General features: G+C 32.6%; 2 protein-coding genes across 11 annotated transcripts in view; one reads left to right on the plus strand and one right to left on the minus strand.

Annotated features, from left to right (window-relative positions):
• Positions 1 to 15,393, plus strand: part of LOC126867742 (cation-independent mannose-6-phosphate receptor) — a 38,334-nt gene extending 22,941 nt beyond the window's left edge. For both annotated transcript variants that reach the window (XM_050622595.1, XM_050622596.1), the window contains exons 14-16: positions 6,271 to 6,397; positions 8,862 to 9,010; positions 10,480 to 15,393. In XM_050622595.1, coding sequence (XP_050478552.1) covers positions 6,271 to 6,397; positions 8,862 to 9,010; positions 10,480 to 10,569 — 366 coding nt within the window. In that variant the 3' untranslated portion in view covers positions 10,570 to 15,393. The remainder of the gene's footprint in view (positions 1 to 6,270; positions 6,398 to 8,861; positions 9,011 to 10,479) is intronic.
• A 1,449-nt stretch (positions 15,394 to 16,842) lies between these two features.
• LOC126867740 (diacylglycerol kinase theta) overlaps positions 16,843 to 27,135 on the minus strand; it is a 40,751-nt gene continuing 30,458 nt past the window's right edge. For 7 of the 9 annotated variants that reach the window (XM_050622587.1, XM_050622593.1, XM_050622588.1 and 4 more), the window contains 10 exons: positions 25,540 to 25,657; positions 25,270 to 25,457; positions 24,602 to 24,814; positions 24,388 to 24,522; positions 23,923 to 24,097; positions 23,204 to 23,523; positions 22,748 to 23,036; positions 22,242 to 22,401; positions 21,801 to 21,908; positions 16,843 to 17,774 (listed from right to left, as the gene is read on the minus strand). In XM_050622587.1, the coding sequence (XP_050478544.1) occupies positions 17,661 to 17,774; positions 21,801 to 21,908; positions 22,242 to 22,401; positions 22,748 to 23,036; positions 23,204 to 23,523; positions 23,923 to 24,097; positions 24,388 to 24,522; positions 24,602 to 24,814; positions 25,270 to 25,457; positions 25,540 to 25,657 (1,820 nt within the window). In that variant the 3' untranslated portion in view covers positions 16,843 to 17,660. Of the gene's footprint in view, positions 20,859 to 21,800; positions 21,909 to 22,241; positions 22,402 to 22,747; positions 23,037 to 23,203; positions 23,524 to 23,922; positions 24,098 to 24,387; positions 24,523 to 24,601; positions 24,815 to 25,269; positions 25,458 to 25,539; positions 25,658 to 27,135 lie in introns of all 9 variants that reach the window. The other 2 variants (XM_050622586.1, XM_050622594.1) reach the window with 1 other exon arrangement.

Raw genomic sequence — 27,135 nt, forward strand, 5'->3', positions numbered from 1 at the left:
AGCAAGCATAAAACTTATGGTTCAATGTTCTTATAAAATGCGGAATTACCAAGTGATTATCGGAGATGTTGGCATTTAACGCTTGGGTAATATTTAAAAACCGTCTTATCGTTATTAAACTTTAATAATAATTTTGAACTTGTTTTATTTACATAATAGCAAATGTATTCGCTAATTAAACAAAAATAATAAAAAATCAGAAGTTGGTAGATATTACAAATTTTCTTTAAAACCTTTATATAGTACCTACATTATATTTTTATAGTGAAGATATATTTGAAATTTTTTTTTCATTTCATTAAATATATATCAAACTTAGTGTATTTTGCTCTTTGCTAGCAATCGAAACGCGTTAAATATATTTAGAAAAAAACATTGAAAATTTAAATAAAATAATTAATTACTATTTAGATTTTATATGTAGATAAAATTGTGCAATTTTCACAAATAATAAAAATTGTAGTTAACAAATTTTTATTGATAATTCACGAGCAAAAAATGTTTACGCGTTAGAACAGTTATTTTTTGAACATTCGATGTATAAAAGGGCTACATATCTGATCCTACTGATCTAAATAAATATAGATAGATATTATATCATGAAGAGGCACTGTAGCAAGGGTTTCTTCTCTACGAGATAAACCAGAATTCTTTTCAAGAGGCTTTTCAGATATTTCACGGAACACGTGTCCCTTCTGGTACTTTTCACTGTTTTCACTCCGCAAATATTTACCAAGAAAAGTTATACGTGTATGTCTGGGGTTTTCCTCTTAACATTTTCCTATGCATCGCAAGCTGTTTAAGAATTTTTCAATTTTTATTAAAGCATCAAGGAAATTATATTGATTTCTTTCATTTAGAGCAACGTAGTTATGAATTCCCCATTTTGTTTATCACAACAGTCAAGAGCAATTCCATGTGTTTGTTATTTTGCATATTCCTTATCTATTTTGCAGTTATTAAAATCGAGAGATATTAGAGGATGAATTATTTGTTAAAAGTTGCTTTATCGAGTATTTGACTTTACTAAATCTGGATACTACTCGACTTATTTCGAGTAAATATTTACACAGTAGAATAATAACACAGCAATAAGATAATTATCCAAATAAATTCGTTTTAGTCCAATATTTTATCTGAATAATGGTCATTATTGTTCGTAACAAATTATTTTCTGTATTGCTTCGAATAATTTATTCGAATAACGATTGACGTAGAAATATTTTAACTGAGAAAGAACTATTCGAACTAAGTTGTGTACCGATCTTTTTACATGGATGTGTTCAGTCACCCATATTCACGATCAATCCAATTTCTACTATCAATTTATCGAACGGTAAATTTACCAAAGAAAAAATAAATATTATATGGCAATGATGAACCATAAAATTTCAAAACATACTTTGTGTTTACATACCGTTTACGATTTCTTACTTCGTCATATTCGACTTAATATGACATAAATAAATTTTTATTAAGATACATTCTTTTACGAATAATTTTGTATTACAATAAATTCTTATTCTATTAGATATTTATTCATTAGTGGCGAATAGGCATTCCTTATTAGTTTTATCGGTTATCTATTATCAGAATAAAATTTTGTCTAATCTTGTATTATAACCATATCAAAATTTTATGGAACTAAAAGAGTTAGTACTTGTATCTGATACATAAATATATACAAATTCAGTACTTATATATATATATATATTCTTATAATACTTAGCCGCACTTAATAACTTCTTGTTCGCGTTCCACTAAATGAATGGTGAATTTATTATAGATAGAGATAATAACGAATGAATAGACAATCATTTTATGGGCAGGTATAAGTGCGTGATTGTATCTGTTGAAAGATTGGCGAAACGCTGCTCTCATATGATACGTTAATAATTTTAAATATGTATTAACCACGCGAAATGGATAGAAGTAACTGTTCCATTTAATCGGTATTTTATTATTATTTATTTTACTCTATTATAATATTATTTTTTTACATCTCCTATATACTTTGCAATTTGTCAGTAGACATTAGGCAAATTGTTTTAAATGTACCAAAGTAATGCGAGAACGTTGTCTGCATTGAGACAACGTCATTATCATTCGTCAAGATCAGTCGATCTGGGTTGTTCGCAAATGTTTACTTTGATTATTAGGTCTGCAGGGTGTGTTCTTTTAAGGCTACGCGGCATATACTGATCGTTTATGTTATTGCTTAACAAATTAACATGCATTTCTATCCCTTTTTTTGTAATTACCGCTTGCCTTAATTATTTCTTCCTTAACAATTGATATTATAAATACTTGATTGTTATATTTCAAACATATTTTAAAATACCGCTATTAAAGTGTATTCAATTCATCGTTTAGACAGATATAAATTTCTTAAACGAATAACAATAACGAATAAAAAACAAATGCATGAAAATTTATGTATGCAAATGTTAAATGCACGCAACGAGCATTATATACAGTAAATTAAATATTACAATAGGTCCATTTAATAGTGCTTTGTGTACTGCACGCAACTAGATAACAATCGTACTTTCCCCTAATTGCATCATAAAATTCATTCATCTTTAACATATTGCGATTTACAATAAAGTTTTGCATAAACAAGCACCAAATGCTTACACTTGTACAAGTAATTCTTCTACGAGGACAAATACCTGATCTATTATTTAAATGAAAGAAAAAGAGAAAAAGAAAAAGCACGCAATGCAGTGTGACGATGAAAAATAAAAGCATCCATTGAATTTTGTATTAAAACACCTAAGAAAAGAACGAGGTCGGAAGGAAACGAAGCCTCTCTGCCATTAAATTATTTCATCCAGTACCTTTTCTCCATTTTGTACAGCCGCAATCGCGTGACTTACCCTATACAGAACGTCAGAATGTCCGCGAAATTCAGATGAAACACAACAGAATCGTGATATGTAATCGAGGAAAGCTTTTCACTCTATTTCTCTATCGCGTGCAGTAAATTCGAAGGTAGATACGATATCGTTCAAATACCCAGATGTGGCGCGACATTTCTAATGTTAAGAAGTTCTGGTCGCCACATGGCCCAGAATAATAATACTTCCGTGCGGTCGAGTTTTTTTCACGGTAGCTCTCTTTGCCGTGAAAAGTGTTCCCCATTTAGAGTAGCACGACCCTTGAAAAATCTTGCTCAGATGATTTTGTAAGGGTAAGCAGATGTGCACCACGGTGCTGTATTACTATTTCCGTTTCCGTCCCTTTCACCGGCTCTTGCCACGTGCCTTAAGGTACATAATACATATGTACAAGCACTTCGAATGACTTTTTTTTCTGATTTACCAAGGAGAGGAATACCATTTGGCAAGATTTTCTTTCTACTCTCTACCTTACTGATTCTATAATATTTTTAAGCACTTTATCTTTAGTTAATTCCTCCAGCAATATTTTATCCTTGAATATTTTTCTTTGAGTAGAAATTTTTTACATTCGGACTATTAAATCTGTTAAAATCGTTTCAATTTTATGTCAAAGCTCTGTTTGTTAGCGATTCCATAGACGGGCGCGAGTTTGGGGCGAATCAGAAGGATGGTAACGGATGAGTGAGTGAGCGAAAGAGAGAGAGAAACAGAGGGAGAGTAAGGAAGAGAGAGAGAGAGAGAGAGAGAGAGATTTGTAATTGTGCAGTATGTAACGAGTTTTTTTTTTATTTAGTTGTTTACATTCACAATTTGTCCAATTTGGACATTTGGTAGAATTGTATGTAACGAGTGTCGTCCGAATGAAAACTATCTTTCCATTTTTTACGATCATCAATCAGTAAAGATTATTCATTTATTTTCTGAACATAATTTCTGACATCTCCATTCTAATTAATCTATTAATTACGAAGTTTAATTTCAAAAATCCCTTACGGGGTGCGCAGGTAAAATCAAGCAATGACGAGTATAAACGTCGACAGCAGGGTAAATTATAAATTTCCATTTTTGTTCGTTAAAAAATTAAAAATTCATTGTTGAAAAAGTATTAAAAGCTCAAAAATTGCCAAAAATAATGAAGTAAGGTACACAAAAACAATTCGGGCAATAGCGGATGCATTGAGAAAAATAATCAACTCAATTTATAAAAAGCAATACATTATACGGAGCATAACCGATATACCAAAGAGAATAATCAACTAATAAAACTTTCTTTTCCCAAACTTTTTCCTTTTTTATAAAATAGATAACAGTTTTACTGGAAGTATAAAGGAAACCATACCACTAAATATCATTTATATTACTCTTTATTAAAATTTTGTCTTTTTTTATAGTAAACGATAATTTTTTATTTTACACGACGAGTATACATGTCAACCGTACCAAAATAAAATTTTGCATTGACGTGTATACACGTCGAACGCAGTTAAACTATATATAAAAATCTCGTTTCAAATATAAGTTTCTTAAAATCTTTCTGTTCATTGGAACGTTAACAACTGCATGTTAATTGTCGTTTAGCAGTGATTCACGTAACGAGAGATTGCTGTAATAACCATTAAAATGTCATCAATCAAACGTTGGTTTCTTTTCAAAGTTCGTTTCCAAAGAACATTAGTTTCCTTTATATAGGCCTTGGAATACACGTGTTTTCCCTTCATATATTTGGAATTTCCGAAGCACTGCTGGTTTCTTCTTAATCCTTTCGCTTCGTATGCGGGTTTCTTCTTAATCCTTTCGCTTCGTATGCTGGTTCCTATTCGGTGGAAAAATTTTAAACGTTTCCTTATGTATACAGTTAGGCGGCAAATCCTAATCGTAAAACCACACTGATGTACAGAAAAATATCAATACAGCTTACACTTAGCAGAGGCCGTATGCCTGTATGATGTGTATCTATATGTATTATATATATTAAGTATTAGTATAAGCTGTATGGAAATACCAGAATAGAAGAATAGTATTATGAATAAAACATTGTATTTACTAACTTAACGAAATTATTATTGTTCCCGGAATCTTAATATATTCTAAATTATTCAGACGTCTTTATTTCCGAATTCTGTGACTGTTCAAATTATTCTCCTATTTACTAATTACTTAAGACAACATTTTTCCAGTTTTAATCATTGAAATCTAAGAGTAGGAGTAATTAGATAAAAATTGATTATCGTTGCGTGATTATTATTAGATAATTACCTGATCTTAGACTGCAACGTTATGTATCGCTCCGGAGTCTTAATGGTGAATTTCTGTAAGCCCTAAATGCTTTTAATGCGATCGTTTAGTGCGAGTTTAACGCATCTGACGAGTAATTAACTTGTCGTTATCTACATTTACGAACGTCCCATTATACAATTTCGATCACTTTGCTGTTTCACGATCAACTCCGGATTTACGCGTATCTTCTGATATTCGCATATTAAATTTTGCCAATAACGATGACTTTCAAAATAACAGTTACTGCGTCCGATTATCATAACGTTTCATTTATAAAAATCATAAAACGAACGCTTGGAAATACTCTGACATACAAAATCGTAAAAATTTTAACACCGATTTTGTTAAAAAAAAATAATAATAATAATAAGTTATTATTTTATAAACAGCAAAATTTGAAGATAAAATATACAATTATTTCTACGAACAGTTTAGCTTGAATTTGTATTGTTTTGGTCGACCATCGCTCCTCGATAGTAAGCAAGAGAAGAATAAGTACCATTAGTTATCAATACTTGATTATGAGAAGGTATACGATATACATTATCACAAACTATATTGTGTTCTTACGTAGTATGAAAAATGTAAATTACAAGTTTATCAACAACACTTGTAGATAAATGTAATAAACCGTACTATAGCGTAGATTTTATCGAGGGAAATATTACAAGAATGATATATTTAAAGCATGAACTTGAACAAGCTTACCTTGTAAATTACAAATGATTTGCATAATTTAAGAAAACTGTACTATAATTTAAATTCATATATTTCTCCTTGACTAAGTTCAAGTTAGAAAAGATTGATGGATAAGTACGTCGATAAAGATTTATTGACATACTTATAAAATTGTAGATTAGCAGTATTTGCTATAGAAGTTCTTCGTATTAACTTTTATCGTTGCACAATACTGAGAAAGAGTTTCTACTTTCGTCGTAATTGATAGTTTAGAAATAATTTTTCTATGAGAAAGATAACGATAATTCTTTCCCTTCTTCTCTCGACAGTTCAAAATGTATTTTATTTTATTCTTTATTATTTCATTATTTATTATAATTGATCTCGTTTTTATATTTTTTTTTAAATACAGGAATCACCGTGCAGTGCAGAATTCGAATGGCATACAAATGTAACTTGTACCTGCCAATCAAACTCTCAGCAACCTACTGTTCCTCCGAACACACAGGAAGATGTACATGAATTGGCTCCTAGTCATAGTGAGTATAAAAATTACAAAAGATCTCAATTTTCCTCCAATATAGCGATACAAAGTTGTTCCTGTAGGTGTACAAAATATTTAATTAAAAATAGATCATCTTAAAAATATATGAACAATTGATTCTTAGAGCACAGTAGAGAATCTTTCTCCTCGTTAACTCATTTTTTTTCAATGTTATCGATAGTGATATTATTTTATTTTTACATGTATATATACATATTAATATAATGAACTTGTACAATGTACATGTTTTGTTGGTAATGTGAGAATGAGCAAGAGTATAATGATTAGACAGCGGATATTTATGAAAATTCGTATTTCCATGCAGGTCATTAAAAAATGAAACGTAGGTAGAAGGTTATTTTACTTGCCTATGTGTTGTAAACAGGGTATTATATTTTGAATATTTTATATATTTTTGTATATTATGTACGTGCATTCTATGCATTTTTACGCCTTCGAATGTCGAATAATGGTGATGAATTAAGTAATGGTGATAAAATTTTGATGAATTTGTCTCTTCAGGCGTATACAGATAAAGCAGTGAATCTTAACACAAGAGTTATAATTTTAACTCAATATCTGTAATATCATAAATTTCAATTTACTCAAATTTAACTCAATATCTGTAATATCATAATTACATTACGATAAAGGTTAAAGAAATCGGCTATCTTGATGGTGATGATATTAGAAAATTTACTAATTAATTTCATGGCGCTTTGATTAGATTACGATTATTTCTATGACTAAACAATACGTACAATTGCACAGTACTTCACAGTTTTTCAAGCTTAATATTAATAAGTCAGTGATCAAGGGTAACGCTTTGAAGTAAAAATTCTGAAATTCGAATAGAAACTAGATATCCTAATTGCTCATTATAGAACATAAAGTGGCGATTTCTGGTTGAAACTTTATACATGTCAGTACGTGTATCTCAATTATTTAATCGTGTCCGATGTTTATAACAAAATTAAAGTCCCAGAAGGGTTTTAAAAATATGTTAGCAAGTGCTAGATATGAGATTTCTTTCATACGAAAATTGAGACAATCGTTCTAAAGGAAGATATAAATTTTACGTGCAACCTTCTTCAACTTTGAAATTTCCACGCACCTAAACAAATTGAAATCCGTAGAATTTTGACGCCTGGACTGGTTCAACCTGCAAATGAATAGTATCCTGAGCTTGTTGATACGTGTTCTTTTTCCATTATATTGAAAAGAAGACAAATATATAAACAAGCATCGAAATATCATTCATTGCTCAGTTTTTCATCTTCGGTTAGTTTTACGCGATTTTAATCAGTCTTCGCTATTCGCTTTCATCAGACAGACGTGTTTCGTTTGTGTATTAGCGCGTTTAGTTTGAATTACACGTGCTTATACATAATTCCGAATTCCTAGTTTATTTATAGTAAACGCGTAATTAGTTTGTAGTACAGTGTATTATAATTGTTTGAAATAATTTTACATAATAATGTCGCAAGGTATGTGTAACTTCTTCGTTGCGGTTTCGTCTGCAGAGGGTTAAATATTTTTATTTTTCTGGATAAATATTATTTACGAAATAAAGATCGATATATGGCACAATGAAAAGAATCCGAGTACCTATATGTAGTGGCTTGGACAACTTAGATTATTAAATATAATTATAATATATATGTATAGTAGATAATCATGTATATGTATAATATATTGTATCAATCTTTATAAATAATTATATACCAACAACTAATTTTTATTATATTACAGTTATTATTAATCACATTATGGACTAATATAAGCATGGACATTAGTCAGCTCTGTTTTGTCGAAAAAGATTAAAGCGATGACGTTCTGCGAAAAGCGACTCGCCAGCCCACTGCACTGTGCAGTATATCGGTCATAAATTTCAGATTGGAAGCCTAGCATTAAAATCAGAGAAATCTACAGAAATGGACATATTAAATTTATCTTATCCAATCTTCAATTATCGTCAATTTGAATGTACATAGTTAATATTAAGAAATTAGAACAAACATAAAATTCAATCAGTTCCCCAATTTGCCTTATGGATTCTTTCCCCAGGAAGCTCTTCGACTCCTGTCTGAATATGCTTTCTATACAGCTACTTAGAGTACAATTTACACAAAATATAGATTGCATATCGATGCTAATGTAGATAAATATAGATTCCTAAAAATATTAAAATACGCTGCTAAATTATATTTAAAATATTATATTTATATATTGAATTTGTATTAAATTTAGGCCAGAAAGAAATTACGGTTATTCGTGAAGTAAGTCAAGGGAAAGAGGGATAAAGGTGGAATATCAAAGAGAAAGTGGGGAAAACCAGAATTTGCCGATGTAATGCGGGTTTTCAATGCTTAACACGTATTCCATAGCTTTATCGAACATCGATCCGAGAAATTTATTTAAAATTGTTATTATAATATCGTATTGTTCATCTGTTACAGCTGGTACAATTGCAGGCATCGTGCTGAGTGTTATCGCCCTGGTAGCAGCGTTGCTTTATTTTCGAGATCCAGATAAACGAGCATGTTTGCGCTCTTGCATTAATCCATTTTCCTTGAAAAGAGGCAGTAGTCGCGTTCAATACTGCAGGGTACGTTATAGAAATCGCATATTATATTATTAGTTATGTATTACGCATATTATATTCATATCCGTATCTGTATTAGTTAATTAGCAATGACGAATTATCAGAAGATAGTAAATATTCTCGTAATTAGATTACTAGTGTTTACGTAAATTTATGTTTTTCTAAGCAGAATTGAAGAGACGGCAATTAAAGAGATAAATACGTGTTCGTTTATTATATTTTGTAACTTATAACGTTAGATGTTTTATATATTTTTGCATATTACACGCATTTCGTACATTTTTCAATCTATTAATTTTCCATAAGCATATAAACATACGCAATTTACTTATAATTGCAAGCATAATGTTATATATAAAAAAGCTGTTGTTATTTCTATACTCAGAGGTATTATTTTATTGAAGGGATAAATCTATCACATCGTTCTGAGCAAAAAAAACCTTTATTGCACGCGCTTACAAAAACTAGGGATAAAAACAATAAGGCATCTTAAGCCTATCGATCAAATTTATCTCTAGCTACTATTTCTTATAACTAACGCATCTGCATATGGATGGCGAGCACGAACTCACGTTGTCATTTTCAACAAAAGCTTTATTTGGCTTGTGAAAATTTAAAAGAGTACAAATAATTATATAGTTTTTGTCTTTTATTTTATACTTATGTTATATTACTTTATGATATATCCTTTGCTCGTTTGTCGTTTGTCTATTTCGTTCTTCTCGTGATATTAAAAATTACGTAAAAATAAATTTCATTTTATTAAAACAAATTATATCGGTTACACCGGCCTTTCTTTGCAACTTATTTATTATCTGCTATCATGTTTCTGCGTTTTATTAGAATTCCTGACACGTCTGTCAGTATTTTTAACTTTTCCATTTTACGAATATTCGTGCCTCTGGTATGTTACTAATTTACATAATCGATAGATAACGTTCGTATACGTAGAAAATTGTTTGAATAACATCAATTCTTGTACTTTCGTGTACATTAATAACCGCTCGATTGGACAACATAGTGGATTAAAGTAACACAGATTATATTTCATTCCTTGTATAATATGTTTACTATAATCAGTAATTATCAATGTGAGATTTGGTTTTTTATTTAACGAAGCACATGCCCTATATTAGTCTCCTGTTTTAGCTTCAAATGAAAGAAACATTAATCTTAAAACGCAACATGTATATGTGACATTAATAGCAGCCTAATAAAGTTCATACGACAATTACTATTATCGAAAAAAATTCTTGAAACAACAAATTTGTGTTAGATTAAATATTGAATAAACACATATCTATTTTACAGAGCATTCATTAAGAAAATCAAAGATATTATGTTATTAAAATTGCGTCAAGTTATATTGTGATCAAATCATAGATATAGTGAAACTTATATTATGTTATAAATATAGTAAAATGAAATAAAACTACATAATTTAATTATTAAATTAATTATTTTTTGTTTAGGTCGACACTACAGAGGAAGCTCGTCTTTTGCTAGACGTCGACCCAACGCAGTGCCAAACAGATAGCGACGATGATCTTTTGAATGCCTAGTCATATCTCATTGTCGTTGTTCATTCTTAAAACTTTATTTTATCTAAGTTTCAAAACACACGAGGAATATGTACTCTTATCGAACACGTGAAACTCTTGCTTGAAACGCGTGAAAACATACTTTTCTGCTTTCTTTGCATTACCATTGGTTCCGTGCCATAAATTTATTAGTATTAACATTTAGGACTGTCACGTAGAAGAAACGATTTTAGTAAATATAGTTTTCGTGTTTCAATGTAATAATTAATATCGGATTTGTTTCATTTAGAACTTTGCTAACACGAGAGTTACTTGTGGAAATATTTGAACTAATAGATATACAGATAGACTGAAACTGAAGATTTCGTTTGGTAAAATTGTATAATATTTTTCACACGGAGTTATTAATTTTCTGAACTATTCCTGGAAAAATAAGTGCAGTAATTCGACTAATATTATACGGTAAGGTTGTAAAATAGAATTAGCGTTATAAAATTTATGAATTAAAAATTAATGTGATAATTCTATAATAATGTGATTTGAGTCTAAATTAATTTTTATGCTTCTAAGAAGGTTGTATATATTTTACGTTTTTTTTTAAATAGATATGTTTTATTTCTAATTGTAATAAGAGATAGTCATCTAAGAAATCAAAATTTTTAATAAAACAATTGAGTTATCTCAAGATATTAAATTACCAATTGAAACACTGTACTTACATACTTTGGAAATTTAATTTTCTTCTTATTTTTCTGTTTGAAAGCTACTGACGGAAAGCTCAAAGAAAGCTTCCAAAAGATAATCTTTCCTTTTTTGGTTTCTATTCTGTAACAAGATTTTTGTTACCTTCTATGGTACGGAATTGATACATAAAGTTTATTTTGATAACTAAAAGAAAACAATGTTCTTTACAATGAAATTAATATAAAGCTTCTTAAATATTTTTGTGATTGATATATTATAAAGCATTCCAGTATATTTTTGAAAGAGGATTATATTTTATATTAGAATATCAAGAATCAATTTGAAGCTTTTCGTACATAAGAAAGGAATTTCCAAAATTCCTTAAAAAATTAACGATGTATTTCAAACAGATCTACTAACGAATATTCTATATGAAATGCAATATACATATAGCAGCATCGTATTATACGCAGCTAATAAAATGTGAAATAATTGAATAGAAATTCTAATATCGCTGGATCTCTTGTCATCAACAATATTGTGCTCATGATTTATGTAATATTTGTTTTTTAAATGTCATTATATCAATAATATTGACGGAAATATTTTATTGTAATTTACCAGCCGAACAATTGTAGCATAGCTTGCAAAGTTTCTTTATAGTTCTTTATTTTGTGAAATATGTAATATGTCAGTTAATTATTTTATCGATGTATCTTTGTCGATTATAAAAATATGTAATTCCAAAGGGGTACTTAATCTGTATATGCAACAATGTTTTTAAACGATGTGTCTATAAATAAAATCTTTTATGATGTCTTTCCTGAATTGTACACTTAATAAAGCGAAGCTTTCCGTTCCAACTCTTTCATCACCGGTATTTCTAAAAATCGCTGAAAAAAACAAGCGTATCTCACGTTAAACTGCTAACGTTATAACATTAAGCCGATTAAACTAAACAATCACGCGCCTTCGTATACCTGAAACGCTCAGGTAGCACTTCAGGCAACTTTAGAAATGGGATTAGCGATACCTGAACGAAACATAAAACAATTATGGTCGTGGAACTGTCGTGGAAATTCCTTCGTCTGACCATCGACCAATCGAGCAATTACGATTAGCTGGCGGTTCGTCGGAAGTAATCACTTTTACGTCACAGCCAGTTATCGATAAGACGATGGACATGGAAACTTAAAAGCGTTGTTATGAAATAAATTGTTCTAAGTGCTAATGTGTCGATTCAGAAAATATCATCCTATCTTCGAAAGCGAGTATCATAAAATTACCTAAAAAAATCCTTATTTTTCTTTTGTTCCTCCGGACTATGTATGTATATTAATATTGTAGGTCTTCAGCAAAATGGAATATATTATTGGCGATATAGATGAATATTTAATATGAATATTTTTAAATTATTAATGTCAATACTAATTCTGTAGAGGAACTCAATTATCATATTCCTGTATCATTGTATTTTAGGTCCAACTAGAAGCGAATAAATGTTTGAAACTCCTTACCTTTGTAAGGAAGTACGTGTTTCCAATAACTTACTCATGTTTTTGGAGAATATGTCGGTAATTTTTATCACAGGTATCCGTCTGTTCGGCATGTTCACTGTAGATTTTGCGAATACAAGGAAATTTTCGGGAACTTTATGGTTAAACAGCGGGACGATTGTTATATACCACGTAACACGATGGTAACATAGTAATACTCGTGAAATATACAAATAACAATTATTTGATGTCAATAAGACAGTGTGGCGAATATAATTCTCCGTAATTCTCTATAATTATCACGAACATAATACTTTAATCCGTATGTACTACAGATAATTAAAAACTTACCCGATAATCTTTAGGAAATATTATCAGAAAGATGTAAAAGAAAGATTTAAAACCGTTACAGATGAAATATTTAAAAATGAAATATGTTAAAAGAAAGATTTTCATATCTAATTCTCTAATTTAAAATCAGCACTGTGCACATCTAAAAAAAATGTTCATTTAAAAAGAAGATAATATTATATATATAAAATAATTCTAAAATATTCTATATAAAATAATTCAAAGGTAATGTAAAAAAATGTAGACTTTCGTTAAATTCGTATTTAATCAACACTGGCTGTTATTATTATTCTTGTTTAACGAAGCTATTCCACGAGACAAGTTTTAATAGCACGTAACTGTAATACCAACTTGCAAGGGTGATTTTTAAGCCAATTTAATCGATTGGTAGAATAATACTACTTTTACTAAAATGGTTCGTCTTACCTATAACAGAAAGACAGATCACAATTCTAGATTTTATTTTCCTATTTTCACGGCTATTTATAAAGGCATTGTATTATGCTAATTACATATTCTAGAAAAGATAATCCACAGATATAAATTGATAAATATGACAATCAATACTTTAAAGGTATTCAAGTTCGAGGCATTTTCAAAGACGTACATCCATCTGCTTCAGAATTACCCTTTGTAAATTTAAAATGAACAAATTCCATATTTCCAATTTCTTTTAAATAAGAAAAAAGTCACCTCTTTCTGTTACCAAGAATTACACTGTATCTTGCACAATCAGTATACAGTAATCGATAATAAAAATGGAACAAAGGATCAGAGGGGATGTATGCGTTCGCTCGTGTGAAAGTATCACACAGAGAAACGGAGAGCGGATACGGAGTTTGTAAAAGCGAAAAAAAGTCCACAGATAATGTGTACATTAATTTATGTAATATTCCACTCTTTCCGTAATACACGCCAAGACATGATTGAAACAAAAACCTCGCCCACCGCGGATACAGTAACGCGTGCTTTGCGCACGTCTGAAACAATACAATCAGGAGAAAACGAAAGCTCGTTAAACTCGGTAACAATTCGATTCGGTATACCACACCAGTGTGCGCGTGATACATCGACAAATGTAATTACACAACGAATTTTCTCTATTCGATCACACAGCAAGTGTCCTTTCGGCTTACAACGATAATACAGGCGTGTGTACGATCTGGGGCATGGAGAAAAAAGAAACGAAAAGCGATATTTACTCGATAGGGGAAAGAAATCATCCCTAAAACGTGTCACATCCGATCCCGTGATGATTACAATACGCTCTTTCGCTCTAATCGATAGAAAATAATTTTACGGAACCGCGTTTCTCGGGAACACTATGATCTACGAATACAATGGAAACGTGAAAACCGAGGAAGGCTCTGTGTTTCTGTGTACGTATCCTGCGTGTATGTCACGTGTGTATGTCGCTTTGTAATTCGTTTTTATAATTCGCAGCGAGTTCGCAGGTAGACGGGAAAAAGGAAAAAGAAAAATGAAGAGCAAAAATATGTTAAACTCGGAGTTTGTGTCGCTTACGTAAAAGATACTCTCGCGTGATCTTCATCCGTGTATTCTGTGTGTAACCGCGTGTATCTGTGTGCGTGTGTGTGTATACGTGTGTCGAAAGGACAGGAAACGAATTCAGTCGTAACAGCTAGCGTATTTTTTGTTTTCCATAGCACATACATTCATTATACGTAGATTGTTCATAGCTTAATGTGGTTCCTCTATCATCTTTTTTTTTGGTTTATAGCAACAGCGAATACACTAGAGCTTTTTTTTTTGGTCAGATTAACAAACGGACTCGCGATTTCAATCTGCCGCCGATACGTCGATTATGCTCATGTCTGCCGGATGTTGACCATGACCGACTAAGCCCATGCATCATTGGCAGGTTGTCGGGAATCGTTTCGTACAGATGGGAGACCATAGTCTCATCCGGCAATGACCGGTCTCCCGGTTGAAGGAAAATTTTGCATGTGCTCTGGCGAAATGTTTCTTCATTTTCTTCTTTTTTTTTTCTCCGTGCGATCGGATACCTCATGATTGAGAAGACCTACAAAGTAGCTATAAGAGATGCAGGAGCGTATTTCTACAAGCGTCTCGTCTCGAAAAACGGAAAATTAAAAGACCTCGCGCACATCTTCTATTACCATTTGACACGTTTTCCGTACTTTTGACGCGACGGTTCGCGCGCGAAACGAATTGTCGAATTGATCGAATTGCTATGTTTCGATCGATCGAAACGCGCGCGACACGTTTTGATCTCCCTTCCTTTCTATCTTTGTTCTCTCATTTTGCTTATCTTCTTCCCCCCCCCCCCCCCCCCCCAAAACCATTCCCTTAGTATTAATATTCCTAACAGGGACGATCGTTTCTTCTATTCCTTAAATGTCCGGCATGTAACGAACAGCATCTTTTCTCCGCCACTCGAAATAACGATTCGTTTGTTTCGCTTCTTTTCTCCTTTCTCTCGTTTTTAGTCCTACATTTACAGTATTATATACAACTGTTTGGCACCAGAATTGTCTCTTAATCGAATTGATGCCAATGAAAGGTCCAATATGAACACGATCCACGACGTTATATACGACCGCGACGATGCGTTCGTTCACTCCCTACAGTCAATCGAACAGCCCCTCTTCAAAATTCACTGTCTTCCTTTTTCTTTTTGCGTATACAAATCGTTTCTGGAAAGCTCGACGTTTCTGTAAACGCTTCGCCAATCTTCTCCTTCTGCTATTTCTTTTTTGGTTTTCTTGCTTTTCCTCCAACCAGAACCGGCCCTGCGTATCGAGAGGTGATTCAAACAGCGTTGAAAGTGTTAACACGTTAGAAGTTCCTTTTGGCATAGTTTAGAAATGTACATGTGTGTCCATTTTTGCTCTCGAACCACGTCATCAGTGGAATGTGTTGCGTACCGGTGGCTGCGGCAAAAATTCTTTCTTCTTGAGAAGAGCTTTTTTGCCGGAGCCAGAAAATGGGGAACGTCATTGCCAAGTCGCCCTCGAACATCTCTTTCAGCTTCGACGAATTGTTCGGAAAATCGTATGAAATCGTCGTGCTCTCGGTTACAGTCGAGACGAGTTGGCAAAAACGTTCCACCGCCGTTTTAACGTCTACCAAACGCGTTACATCTTCACCCTTTTCCTTCTCCGATAAGTTTTCTCTCGTTTCCACGTTTTCGTTCCTCTTTGTTCGTTTCTTTTTTCCTTTGTTTTGTTTTATTATCTCGTATTCTATGAAATGTGTAACTGACTGCCACTGGTATTTGTTTCTTTTTCTTTCTTATAAACTCCAGACTGCCCAGCAGCCAGACGCACAACAGTTATCACAACTTAAAATCGTAATACTAATACATTACTCTTTTGTAAATATATTAATATTTTTAATCATAAATATTTTATGTATATATATATATATTTATATTTTTTAATATATATATATTATATTAATAACAACTGATTTTGTATTTATTCGATATTCGTGATTACGGGTTTCGTATCGTGATACTTACTGTGACTTAGTAAAATACCATACGAAATGTCATGTACAGTTTACAGTTCACTTCCTTTGATCGTTTTTCGGGACTAAATAACCAACTATACAACGTAAATGCGCAATGTATGGCTGTCAAGCGAATAAACAGGGGAGAAACTTCGTTCAATACTGTTGCTTTTCTTTGGTAACTTTATCTCGTGATTTTTTTTTTTACTACTCTATCGCGTATAACTCCTTCTTTCACTCTTTTTTTTTTTTTATTTGATTCGCTCGCTTTCTCACTCATCCTCTCTCTCGCGCTCTCTCTCTCTCTCTCTCTCTCTCTCTCTCACGCTCTCTTCTTTTACATACGCACGACACGTTTTTCTCTCACTCTCGTCTTTCGCTCTCGCTCTCTTCTCTTCACCCTCGTCTCTGGTTTGTTTTCTCGCTTTTTTCTTTACTAAAAAAATATCGATCAAAGCTACGTACAATGCTATATAATGATTATTAACATTTAAAAATGAGATCTAGTTATTTCATTCTAGCAACTCGGAAAGGGACATTAAAGATTACTTGAGTTTATAATGAAGTTGTCCATTGGACGAGCATTTTTGTTCTCGTTCTTCTTCTTCTTTTTCTTCTTCTTCTTCTTCTTCTTCTTCTTCGTCTCCTCCTTCCTTTCTTCTCTGTTCTTAACAGTCACAGCTTCAGTTCGCAACGCGTCGTGATTTATCCTGGCATATTTTCTTTTTTTGTTTTTTTTTTCTTTTTTACTTTTATTCCTGGAGCGGTTCTACTTGCGTCTTTTTCTTTTTTTTCTTTTGTGATCAAAGACAATTGTATTCACGTACGTGTGTAGATTCTGTTCTGTGTACTATGTGTACTATGTCTCGCGTATGTGGTATATACGTGTTGCTGCTGTTTCTGTTTGTGCTTACGTATAAGTTCGTACAGTGCGTGACCGTGGTCAGACGAATTTCGAGGCCGATTTCGTTTGTTGCGTGTTGTGTCAAAACCGTGCCGCTTGCGTGTGCGTGGTACTCATAAAATATGTGGTACTCATGGCGTGGCATCCTCGTTCTGGTTGTACGAGGGACAACATTCGCTCACTCAGAAGATTTCAGACTCCGTATCGTTCGAGGACGTGGCCTGAAGTGCCAGCTGCATGCTGGACTCTGTGTTACGCCGTTTCATTTTACCCTTGGTCTTCTTCAGCATCGTGGCCTAGGAAGGGACAGGATCACAAGGGGGCGCGCACAAAGGAACAAATATAGAGATTGTAATATGTCAATGCCAAGTGACCAAAGTGAAACGACATGTTCGGTTAAACGCAGCTAGAACATTCCACGGGCCAAAACACTGAGAGATAAGGATGCCAATGAAACAAGTAGTCCGGTAGATTTCTATTTATCTGAACCGGCAATGGTAAAGATTAATTCTTTAGTTCGTATAACAGAGATTGCTGATTTTTTTTATTCTACTTTTCTTTTCGCTTTATTGTAATACCGGCCACAACGGCGCACACGAAAAGAACTCGCACATCGTTGTACTTATTAGAGAATTTACATGCTGGTCGATTAGATCCAAGTGTTATTTCATTTTCTATCGTTTAATGATACGTTCGTATAACTGGAAAAATTGCACGCTATGGAAATGAAACATACAGAGCTTGATAAAATACGCGCCATTGGAAGATAAGGACGTACGTCGGTACTTTTTGCAATCACTGAAGTATAATTTACCGAATGTCCAGCTGGACAAATTGTAAAGTACAAATTAAATAATAAAAAAAAAAAAAAAAAAGAAACTGAAGTATTAGAATACCCATTGACTTTTCATTGATTTAGTTTTCAGTTACTTTATTCGAATCATATGTAAAATTAATTAATACTTGTCGTAAATTATATTAATCGATTAATTAGAAAAACGGATGACGTGAAATTTGTTAGAGTTCTGTAATGAATATATATAGTAGGTGTTCCAATACTTTCGGACCGGCAGAATTTCTCGTTCAGATAAAAGGAATTCTCTTGCAAAATTATTTGCTGACTGATGATATTAGCGAATTAACAATTTTTGTCGCATGATTTTACAATTATATATCGAGTGTTCGCGTAGAATACTTGTAACTTGTAGCCTGTGCAATTTTGCAAATAACATTAGTTCAATTTGTGCGAGTTGAAGTAATTACGTAAATGATTTCTTTCCATAGTTAATTGATTAAAATTTCGTTTCAATAAACGGAGTTCAGATAAATAGAGTTCTATTGTAAAAGTAAAATGAAAAATTAATCGACGCTCGAAGGGTCAATGTTCAGATGTTGGGGTTTTAAACGATTGATTAACGATACGATTAATATCGTTTAGCTCATTATCTGCCATAATTTCCGCTTGAAGATTATGGAAACAAATTATGGATAAATTTCGGATAAGCAAAAATGTAAGCAAAATATATACAGGCTGTCTCATACAACTGAGCTAAGCGATAATTTTAGAACGTAAGAGGTTGAAAATAAAATTGTATTAAAAAAAGACAAACTGACTTCAGAAAGTGTATTGTGTGTTTGCATCGGAAATGGTGTTGTAAAGATTGAAGATAATCTTCAATTCCCTTCTTTTTTCCGCTGAAGCATATGTTGTATCTTTTTATGCAATTGATACTTTTATTATAAAGAAATATTGAGGCACTTGCGTGTAAAAACGATTAGATTAGAGATAAAAGGTAGATAGTAAAGATAAAGATGTAACTTTGCAACATTTAGCGTATGAAAGATGAGGAAAGCACGTGTAAATACATGGATTGCGTGTTTTAGAAAAATATCATTTGAAAAAACACCCTGTATATCTAACGTAAAAATAAGCGCGCCTACCAATTAATAAGCTGGAGATTTTGCTAATGAGACTCTTTTTATACTTCAATATATTTCACATATTACTTAGAAATGATGGTTCGATAAAATAAATCATACTCTTTTAAAAAAATGTGTAAGATCCTTCGAGCGTTCATTACTGAAGCTGGGAAACACCATTTGAAAGAACGAGAATAATAAAATCATGTACGGTGTTGCGAAAATGTATAGGTTTTATAAGATTTTTAAAATATATACAGGATGCGATCGAAAGTTATACTTATAGCCATAACTGTATATATATATGTAGCACATTTCTAAATTCGATGTTTTCCGAAAATTAAGCTTCGAACAAAGTAAGTTTATTCTGTATATTCATTTCTCTTTTTTTACAATCAATCATTTCCTGCTCACTTGTATATAGCTTTCAACTGCACACTGAATATATATGTATATTTTCTTTCATTTTTCTTCAAAGTACAGGATGATTGTCACTGCTTATCGTATAATATTTCTAAAATATTGATAAAATTTTGTCGAACCTTTAACTTTTCACAACACTGTTTTACGGCAAGCTTGAATTGCGCTGAACATTTAGGCGTGAGCGTAATTGATAAATTCTTGGACGCTAAGATCTGACAACGTTGAGTCAACAAATTCGACATTACATCATGCGTGAAGTAAATAACTTTAATTAAAATTTAAAACTATTATCAAAATCATACAGATAAGAGAAAAATCTTAAGATCTTAAAACCTTCCTGATACTCAATACGTTATTCAACGCTAGAACCATCGACGACCAAAGCATCAAAATACGGAATGGCAAAAACCTCCGGATAAAAATGTATTTGCAAATTCATCAAGTTTCTGTAACAATTTACGAATTCGTTATTACGACGATTCTGGTAATACAACCAATGCTACGGTCAATGCCACGGAATTAAATTGCGTTTCAATTTTTCTGGTAACCGGTTTTTCGATCGGAAAGAAGATCTCTTGGAAGTCATGGAACCTTGATCCTAACTTTCTGGTTCTATTTGAAACCAGATGGCCTTGGAAATGTAATCTTGAGAGTCAGGAGACTTTGACGCTGTCCAAAAATTTATCGTCCATCCACACACATCGACGATACTGGCACAGAGAGCTACATGCGGCGGAAACATCGAATGGAGTTTTACTACACAGGAAGTACATGTACGTGTGTGTTTGTGTTTTATCGTAATGATCGCACCGAAACTCCCCTGTATCGTATGCAGCAATAGTACACGATACTAGGTGGAGCCTAGGCGGAGCACTAATTGAAAATTTCGTGTCTAATCGATCGACATAGACCGCAGAAACTGCGTTCTAGCTTTTGTTGCTACACTCGTCCGTGCTCTTGCTCCCCACCCCATTAGCGGGTGGAATCGAAGGTTCGGTATTCCGACGCTTGATCTTATTTTTCTTCAACATGGTAGCCTGGAGCGAACAAAGGAACAAGGAGACATTAGTTTTTGTGTGCGATTAGGGGTGGGAATGCATGCGCTGCCGGACACCAGCGGTTGGATCACGCTCTTATGGTGTCTGAGTAGAGCGTCATGGCAAGTTAGATCTAGCAGATAGTGCAGGTAAAGATGCAAGATCCTGCAGAGAGTCAACGTGCGACAAATAGATAGATAGGCCCCATCGTTCTATCGAAATTTCATGGGCTATCAGAGTTCTCTTGTAAATTTGAAGTAATATGATTAGCCAAATTTTTAGAGACCGTAAATTAATAATAGTAATTAAATTGGTAGTAAAATAAACGAAGTCACGTAAATTTGATGAATTACAAGTTAGCTGATTATCTTATCTGACGTAAAATTGTAAATTTATAAAAACTGAATGTATAATTTATCGCTCGAAATTTGTCAATTCGAACAGTTTGATAATTTGAAATGTCAAACAATGAAATTTAGATAATCAGAGATTCATCGAGTAGCTGGATCGTTCTATAGATTGTAGGTCTGAATTTGAAATGTCAGTAAAGTTCAATGTTTCAAGACGAGTGGACGAAATCCAGGCTGCAGTTCTGATCTTTAGGAAAACGTTAGGGGCTGTGTATCCGAAGAAATAATAAATAATTCATAGTTTTATATTCCAGTTAAAAAGATTACGCTTGGTATTATTCGTGCGCGTGGGCGTTCATGAATGTCAAATCAGAAAATAGATCGATATCTCAGTTTCCATTAAATTGATTTACGCGAATCAGCAAACAAACTATACTTACAAATGTGACACAATTTCCGTGAATATGTAACGTGTAAAAATGAGATAGAAGAAGAGCGGAAAATTAAAAAATTTCTTGGATGCGTTGCATCCGTTCCGTTCTGTATTTCGATAGAATTATGGGTTCATTACGAGTGCCTGTAAAAAGATTACCTTTAGCGCTGATTTCAAAACTACAATATTCCCTGGACTCTGAACCCACGGTTCTCCGTCCACTTGTACTGGTATATCAGAGTGCAAATAAATTTTTATATGTCCTCCCTATGAAACATTCAAAACCAATTTCTTGCATCATATCACTGTATCATATTATATTTATAAAATAAAAAATTACTTGCTCATACTTGCCATTAGGCTTAATACTATTATTTGTTGGAAACTCAAAGCTTAAAGTAACAAGTATTTAAATTTTGAAACACATAGTACATACGTATATTATGCTATATGTACACACTGAGTATTTTTATCGTCCTAATTATTCGACGTTATATACAACGAAGATCTTATTTCTAATTTTTGTTTCAATTGGGATCTACGGCTGCATTATGTATTGCAAAATGTCCTAACAAAGCTAAGAACAGGATTTAAATTCACCTGCGCTATCCTCATAGCTGTGCGAAGACCAGATTGAATTTGTCCAAGGTGTATTACACCTGTAACTCCAACTACCTCCAACATTCCATCTCCGTGGTTCGGTGTATAAAATTGATCTTCCTTCGTATCTGGTCCCCAGGGATTTGCCCCAGAACCCCAACTACAATATAATAGATTTTAAATGAAATTTAATTGTACATTCTTTGTATATGTGATATTTATCTTGCCGATAAAAAAATTATTATCTGAGCTCTAAGTCATTAATTCTCAATTCATCGACATTTTATTAAACCATCGAAGGATTAATAAACTCCCTACTTAGATAATTATTATTGGATCGTGGATTTTTATGCATAATTTGTGACAAATGTTACATGTTCAAAGTACAACGCTTGTTCAAATAGTGAGTGAAACAAATCCTTGCTTAGGTTTCATCTTTTTGGTAGTGTTCCAAAAAAAGGTAGGAATTTGTATAAACGTTATTAAATTATTAATGAATGAATCACCTTAAAATGTTTAGGATAATTATTCCCTCGACTTGAGGTAATTCAACGACTCTGCCGTCCACTTCTAATCGAATTTCTTTATGCAAATCTTTGCATGGTTTCCGTTTCACCATTTTTCGTAAACCCATTGTCACGTATACTCCCTTGTTACGCAATCTGCTCTTGAATTTATTCGGATTTTCTTCTCTTGCGTTGTGAAAGTCTAAGCACAAATCGGCGTCGATACCGATACCAAAGTAGTTGTTCATCACGAGTATTTGCGTATTGTCTTCGCTAGTAGCACCTGCGCCTGTAATATTTACGTATAAAATATTCGTATTTCATATTCATTTGACACCTTCGTATTCATAGCGTATTATAATTTTCATAATGTTTCGTGATTTATCATTTTTACGTGTCAAATCAACTTCGTAATTTCTTTAGTTGACGATGGAAATTATTTTTAATGTTACTCACCTCCTGTATTGGTAGCCGACTGCTTATCTTCCTTGTCTTCTGTATGAAATACAACGGTCCATCTATCCAATAAGGATTCCTCCGCGTCGATTACGTCTCGGAGTAAATTCAAGGGATCTTCGTCGCCGGTGTAACCGGAACCCCAGCACAGGACACGGGCGAGATCGTTTCCGGTTCCTAGGGGAACGATGGCGCAAGCAGGCGAGGAACATTCACTGTCTTGTCCCACGTTATCCAAACATTGCAGGACCCATCCTATCGTTCCATCACCACCACAAACCAAGATTTTGTAATCCTTTATGTGACGGAAAACGTAGAGACTGCAATACAACGATGATGATTATATTAAATTACTATAGTTACTATCTTAGAACTAAATTCTTCTCTATTTTTACTTCTAGAAAATTTTAATTAAACGATTTCAATTCTACCAGATCTTTCCAAATCAATCTTAATTCATTTACAACTGCACATTTTAACTACTCTTAAGGTATGTTGTTTCATAATACTTCTAAAATCTGGTAAACTGCCAACAAAGTATTCTATAATATTCAATGTATGTTATAAATTACAAAATAGATATGACATTGTATTTTTAATATAAATTATAGGTAAATATTAAGTAAGTATATTCAGATAGATATTACGAGTATCTACCTGTTAATTCAGAAGTGAGCTATCAAACACTTTTAGAATTGTATAGTTTGTTCTTTGCATACCCAGGAAGTGGACCTCCATTGTCGAGATCAAACACCTGATACGGATTCAAAAGTTTTCGGAAGCTGGAGATCAATTGAAGTCCCTGGCAACCGCCAGATTTCACGTTCACGAAAACGAGTAAAGGTTGTACCCCTGGGGGCACCATGCTTGGCTCGATACTTGGTAATAGCATGACTACAACAACAAAAATATTAAGGCGACTATAGTACAAAAAGTATTTATACATACATGTATAATGTTAACTCATTGCCATATTAATATTTTAACGCTAGATATTTCAGAATATCTTACTAAATTTTTTCTCAACATTTTGTTTTTTGTTCGCAATTCTCATTTACAGTCTTCCAACGTGTGAAGTGCGAAACATTAGAAAGAATGAGAATTAATAAATTACATTTTACCAAGAAACCACAGGTAGCCTGTGCACGCCAATGAATTAATTAAACTAGATAGAATAAAAATACCTAAAAGATGTTTATCCTCATATTTTGATTCTCTCAACGTATACAACGCCGTGACTGCCTTGTTCGAGTCCTCGTAAATGATTACCATCGAGCCATATTCATAGTATATTGGACCGATAAAGGAGAATTTATTTTCTGAAAATATTCGAAACAAGTGATCGTTACACGTGAAATGAATTATCGTGAAGTATCGTTTAGATATTGAAAGAATTACCTTTGCCTAAGAACTCGGTCAACATGTTTTCGTAACACCTTTCAGAGAGGTTTGGTGGCAAATTGCCGACGAACAAAGCTAAATTAGGGCCATGGGGATCTTGCTTCAGCTGAAGGTAAAATCGCATCAACTCCATTTGCCTGATCGAATCTTGGCCCAGTTGTTTCATGATTTCCCATGGCTTCTCGTCACGAGCCAAAACTCTTTCAGTGACTAGAGAAACGTAATAATAATTTTTGTATACAATTATATCTGATTATAATTATCAAATAGCGTCGAATCAATCCACAAGTTTATGAATATCTTTAGTTATAACGAAGCAACAATAAAAATACGAAGTCAAGATCTATTTCAATTTGAAATACGGTAGTTATTATTTTCTCTTGTGGCTTTCAAATTCTAGTTCTGTAAAATAACTTTTATATATCTGTTTTCAACAGATATACAAAAATGCGCACGAATATATGAATTCATCTGATATAACAAAATACGTTCCTGGAAAGGAACGAACAATGAAATTATATCTTCAGACGTATATGTCTTAAGATATAATTATACCTACTCGAGTCTAGTTCCATCGCCGATAATGTTTACTAACTAATCAATTCTACTTTGAATGCAATTTTTTATATAGCGAGTTAAAATTTCAGATTGAATTTGAGATTTACCACCGCGATCGAGAAGAATTTCGCTGCATCTGTAATCTTCCGATTTAAAATTTTGCAAACCGAACTTCTGAAGCGCTTCTTCGATTAAGTCCGCAACAGTTGTTGCTTCTGTGACAGATACCATACAGAACGACTCTGACACCTGTAGTTTGCCTGGATAGACGCGTACCTGTCCGCTTTCGCTATCCCTGAAATTATCAGGTCATATTTCAATCGATTTTCTATAGGCTATGTTGGGACACATTGCAAAGTTTCTAGATTGAAACTTACTTGAACCGTAAGAAGACAGCCGGACGTTTGCCCTCTTTGCGATTCAAGTTTAGAACCGGAGTTGGATCGCATAATTCAGTCTCATCCGTGGCATACAGGTCGGTGAGGTAAAAGTTGGCTGAATTTTTTGAGGAAATAGAAATATGTACTGTTAAGCTTCTTGTTGTTTCAATTATAATACAATGTGTACTATCATTAATACATATTTACCATTAACAATATAAATATAAAAATTAGATAGAGATACAGAAATTAGATTTGATCATAGAAGGTATAATTGGAATATAATTGCAATGTATTTGTTTAGTTTCTTCTTGTTTTAGCTATAATGAGATGTGTAGTATCATTGTTACATATTTACTATTAATAATATTAATTGAGAAATTGGATAGAAATACAGAAATCAGATTAGATTATAGAGAATACAATTGAAATATAATTGCGATAAGTTAAGAAATGTAAGTGAAATATGATTACGAAATATATATAATGGGAATGTAATTGTAATTGTTTAAAATACAGATGAAAGAAATATAATCTTTCAATTGGAGCGAGATAATCCTTGAAATGAATTTCAATGAAAGTAAGTGAAAATTTTCAGAGAGAACGTTTCTTTTTGTATTTATTTGCAAGGGGATTTCAATTTCAAAATGTAAATTTTTCATCACCGATTACAATAAAGATTTTTTCCACTATATGATATTGCGTGAAGCTATTATTAAGAAGTCATAGTAACACAGCAATTATTAAATTTTTGATGTCTATTCACTTTGTTCAATCGATGGTAAATAGAATATTTTCTATTTTCGAATAATAGCAAAATATTTTATAATGGCTAAGCTTCAAATAGAATAATTGTAATATTATTGTAATTAATACGTCATGATCTTTTTGAATTAATCGCAACATTCCGAAATCAAGTGGTATGAGATTGAAATCTAAATAATATCTTTAATTGTTCACTCAGGACAATAGCATGATCGAATATAGAAATATTATATCTTTTTTCATCTATTCACAGTTTAGAATTAACGGGACTCCATCTCTAATTGAGTTTGCAGATAGAGGGAGAGACAAACATTTAGCATGAAATATATGACAGGAGAACAATTCCATTGATACAAAACTATTCTGTTTGCAGTTGTCAGTTTGATCTTTACGTAGGAGTAAAATATAATGGTCAACTGTTTTGTTACTGTGGGCGTATAGATACATCCGACAGATTGAGTTCACGTAAATGCTATTGACGCACATACGTGCGTGCAAATTTGTTCCCAAAAACATCATTTTTCTAAACAATTCACAGCGTGTTAAGCCTTATCGATATACTCTCGACGAATATACTCTCCCTGATAGTATAATATTTATTTGAAAATCTGTTCGATAGTCACACATTTATTCGTTATATAACATTGATAAAATGATTAGAATTGCTGATAACAAATATACATGTAAACCTAATTGAAAGTTATTAACATAAATTTGCGACAAAACTTGTATACGATTATTTCTTTTCTTTCCTTTAATCCTGCTGCGGTCTTCGAATCATTTTGACCTGAATCTGTTCCGAATCTTATTTTCGTTTTAACGAAATCA

The sequence above is a fragment of the Bombus huntii genome, chromosome 7 (assembly GCF_024542735.1).
Source record: "Bombus huntii isolate Logan2020A chromosome 7, iyBomHunt1.1, whole genome shotgun sequence".
In the NCBI taxonomy this organism is placed as follows: Eukaryota; Metazoa; Arthropoda; class Insecta; order Hymenoptera; family Apidae; genus Bombus; species Bombus huntii.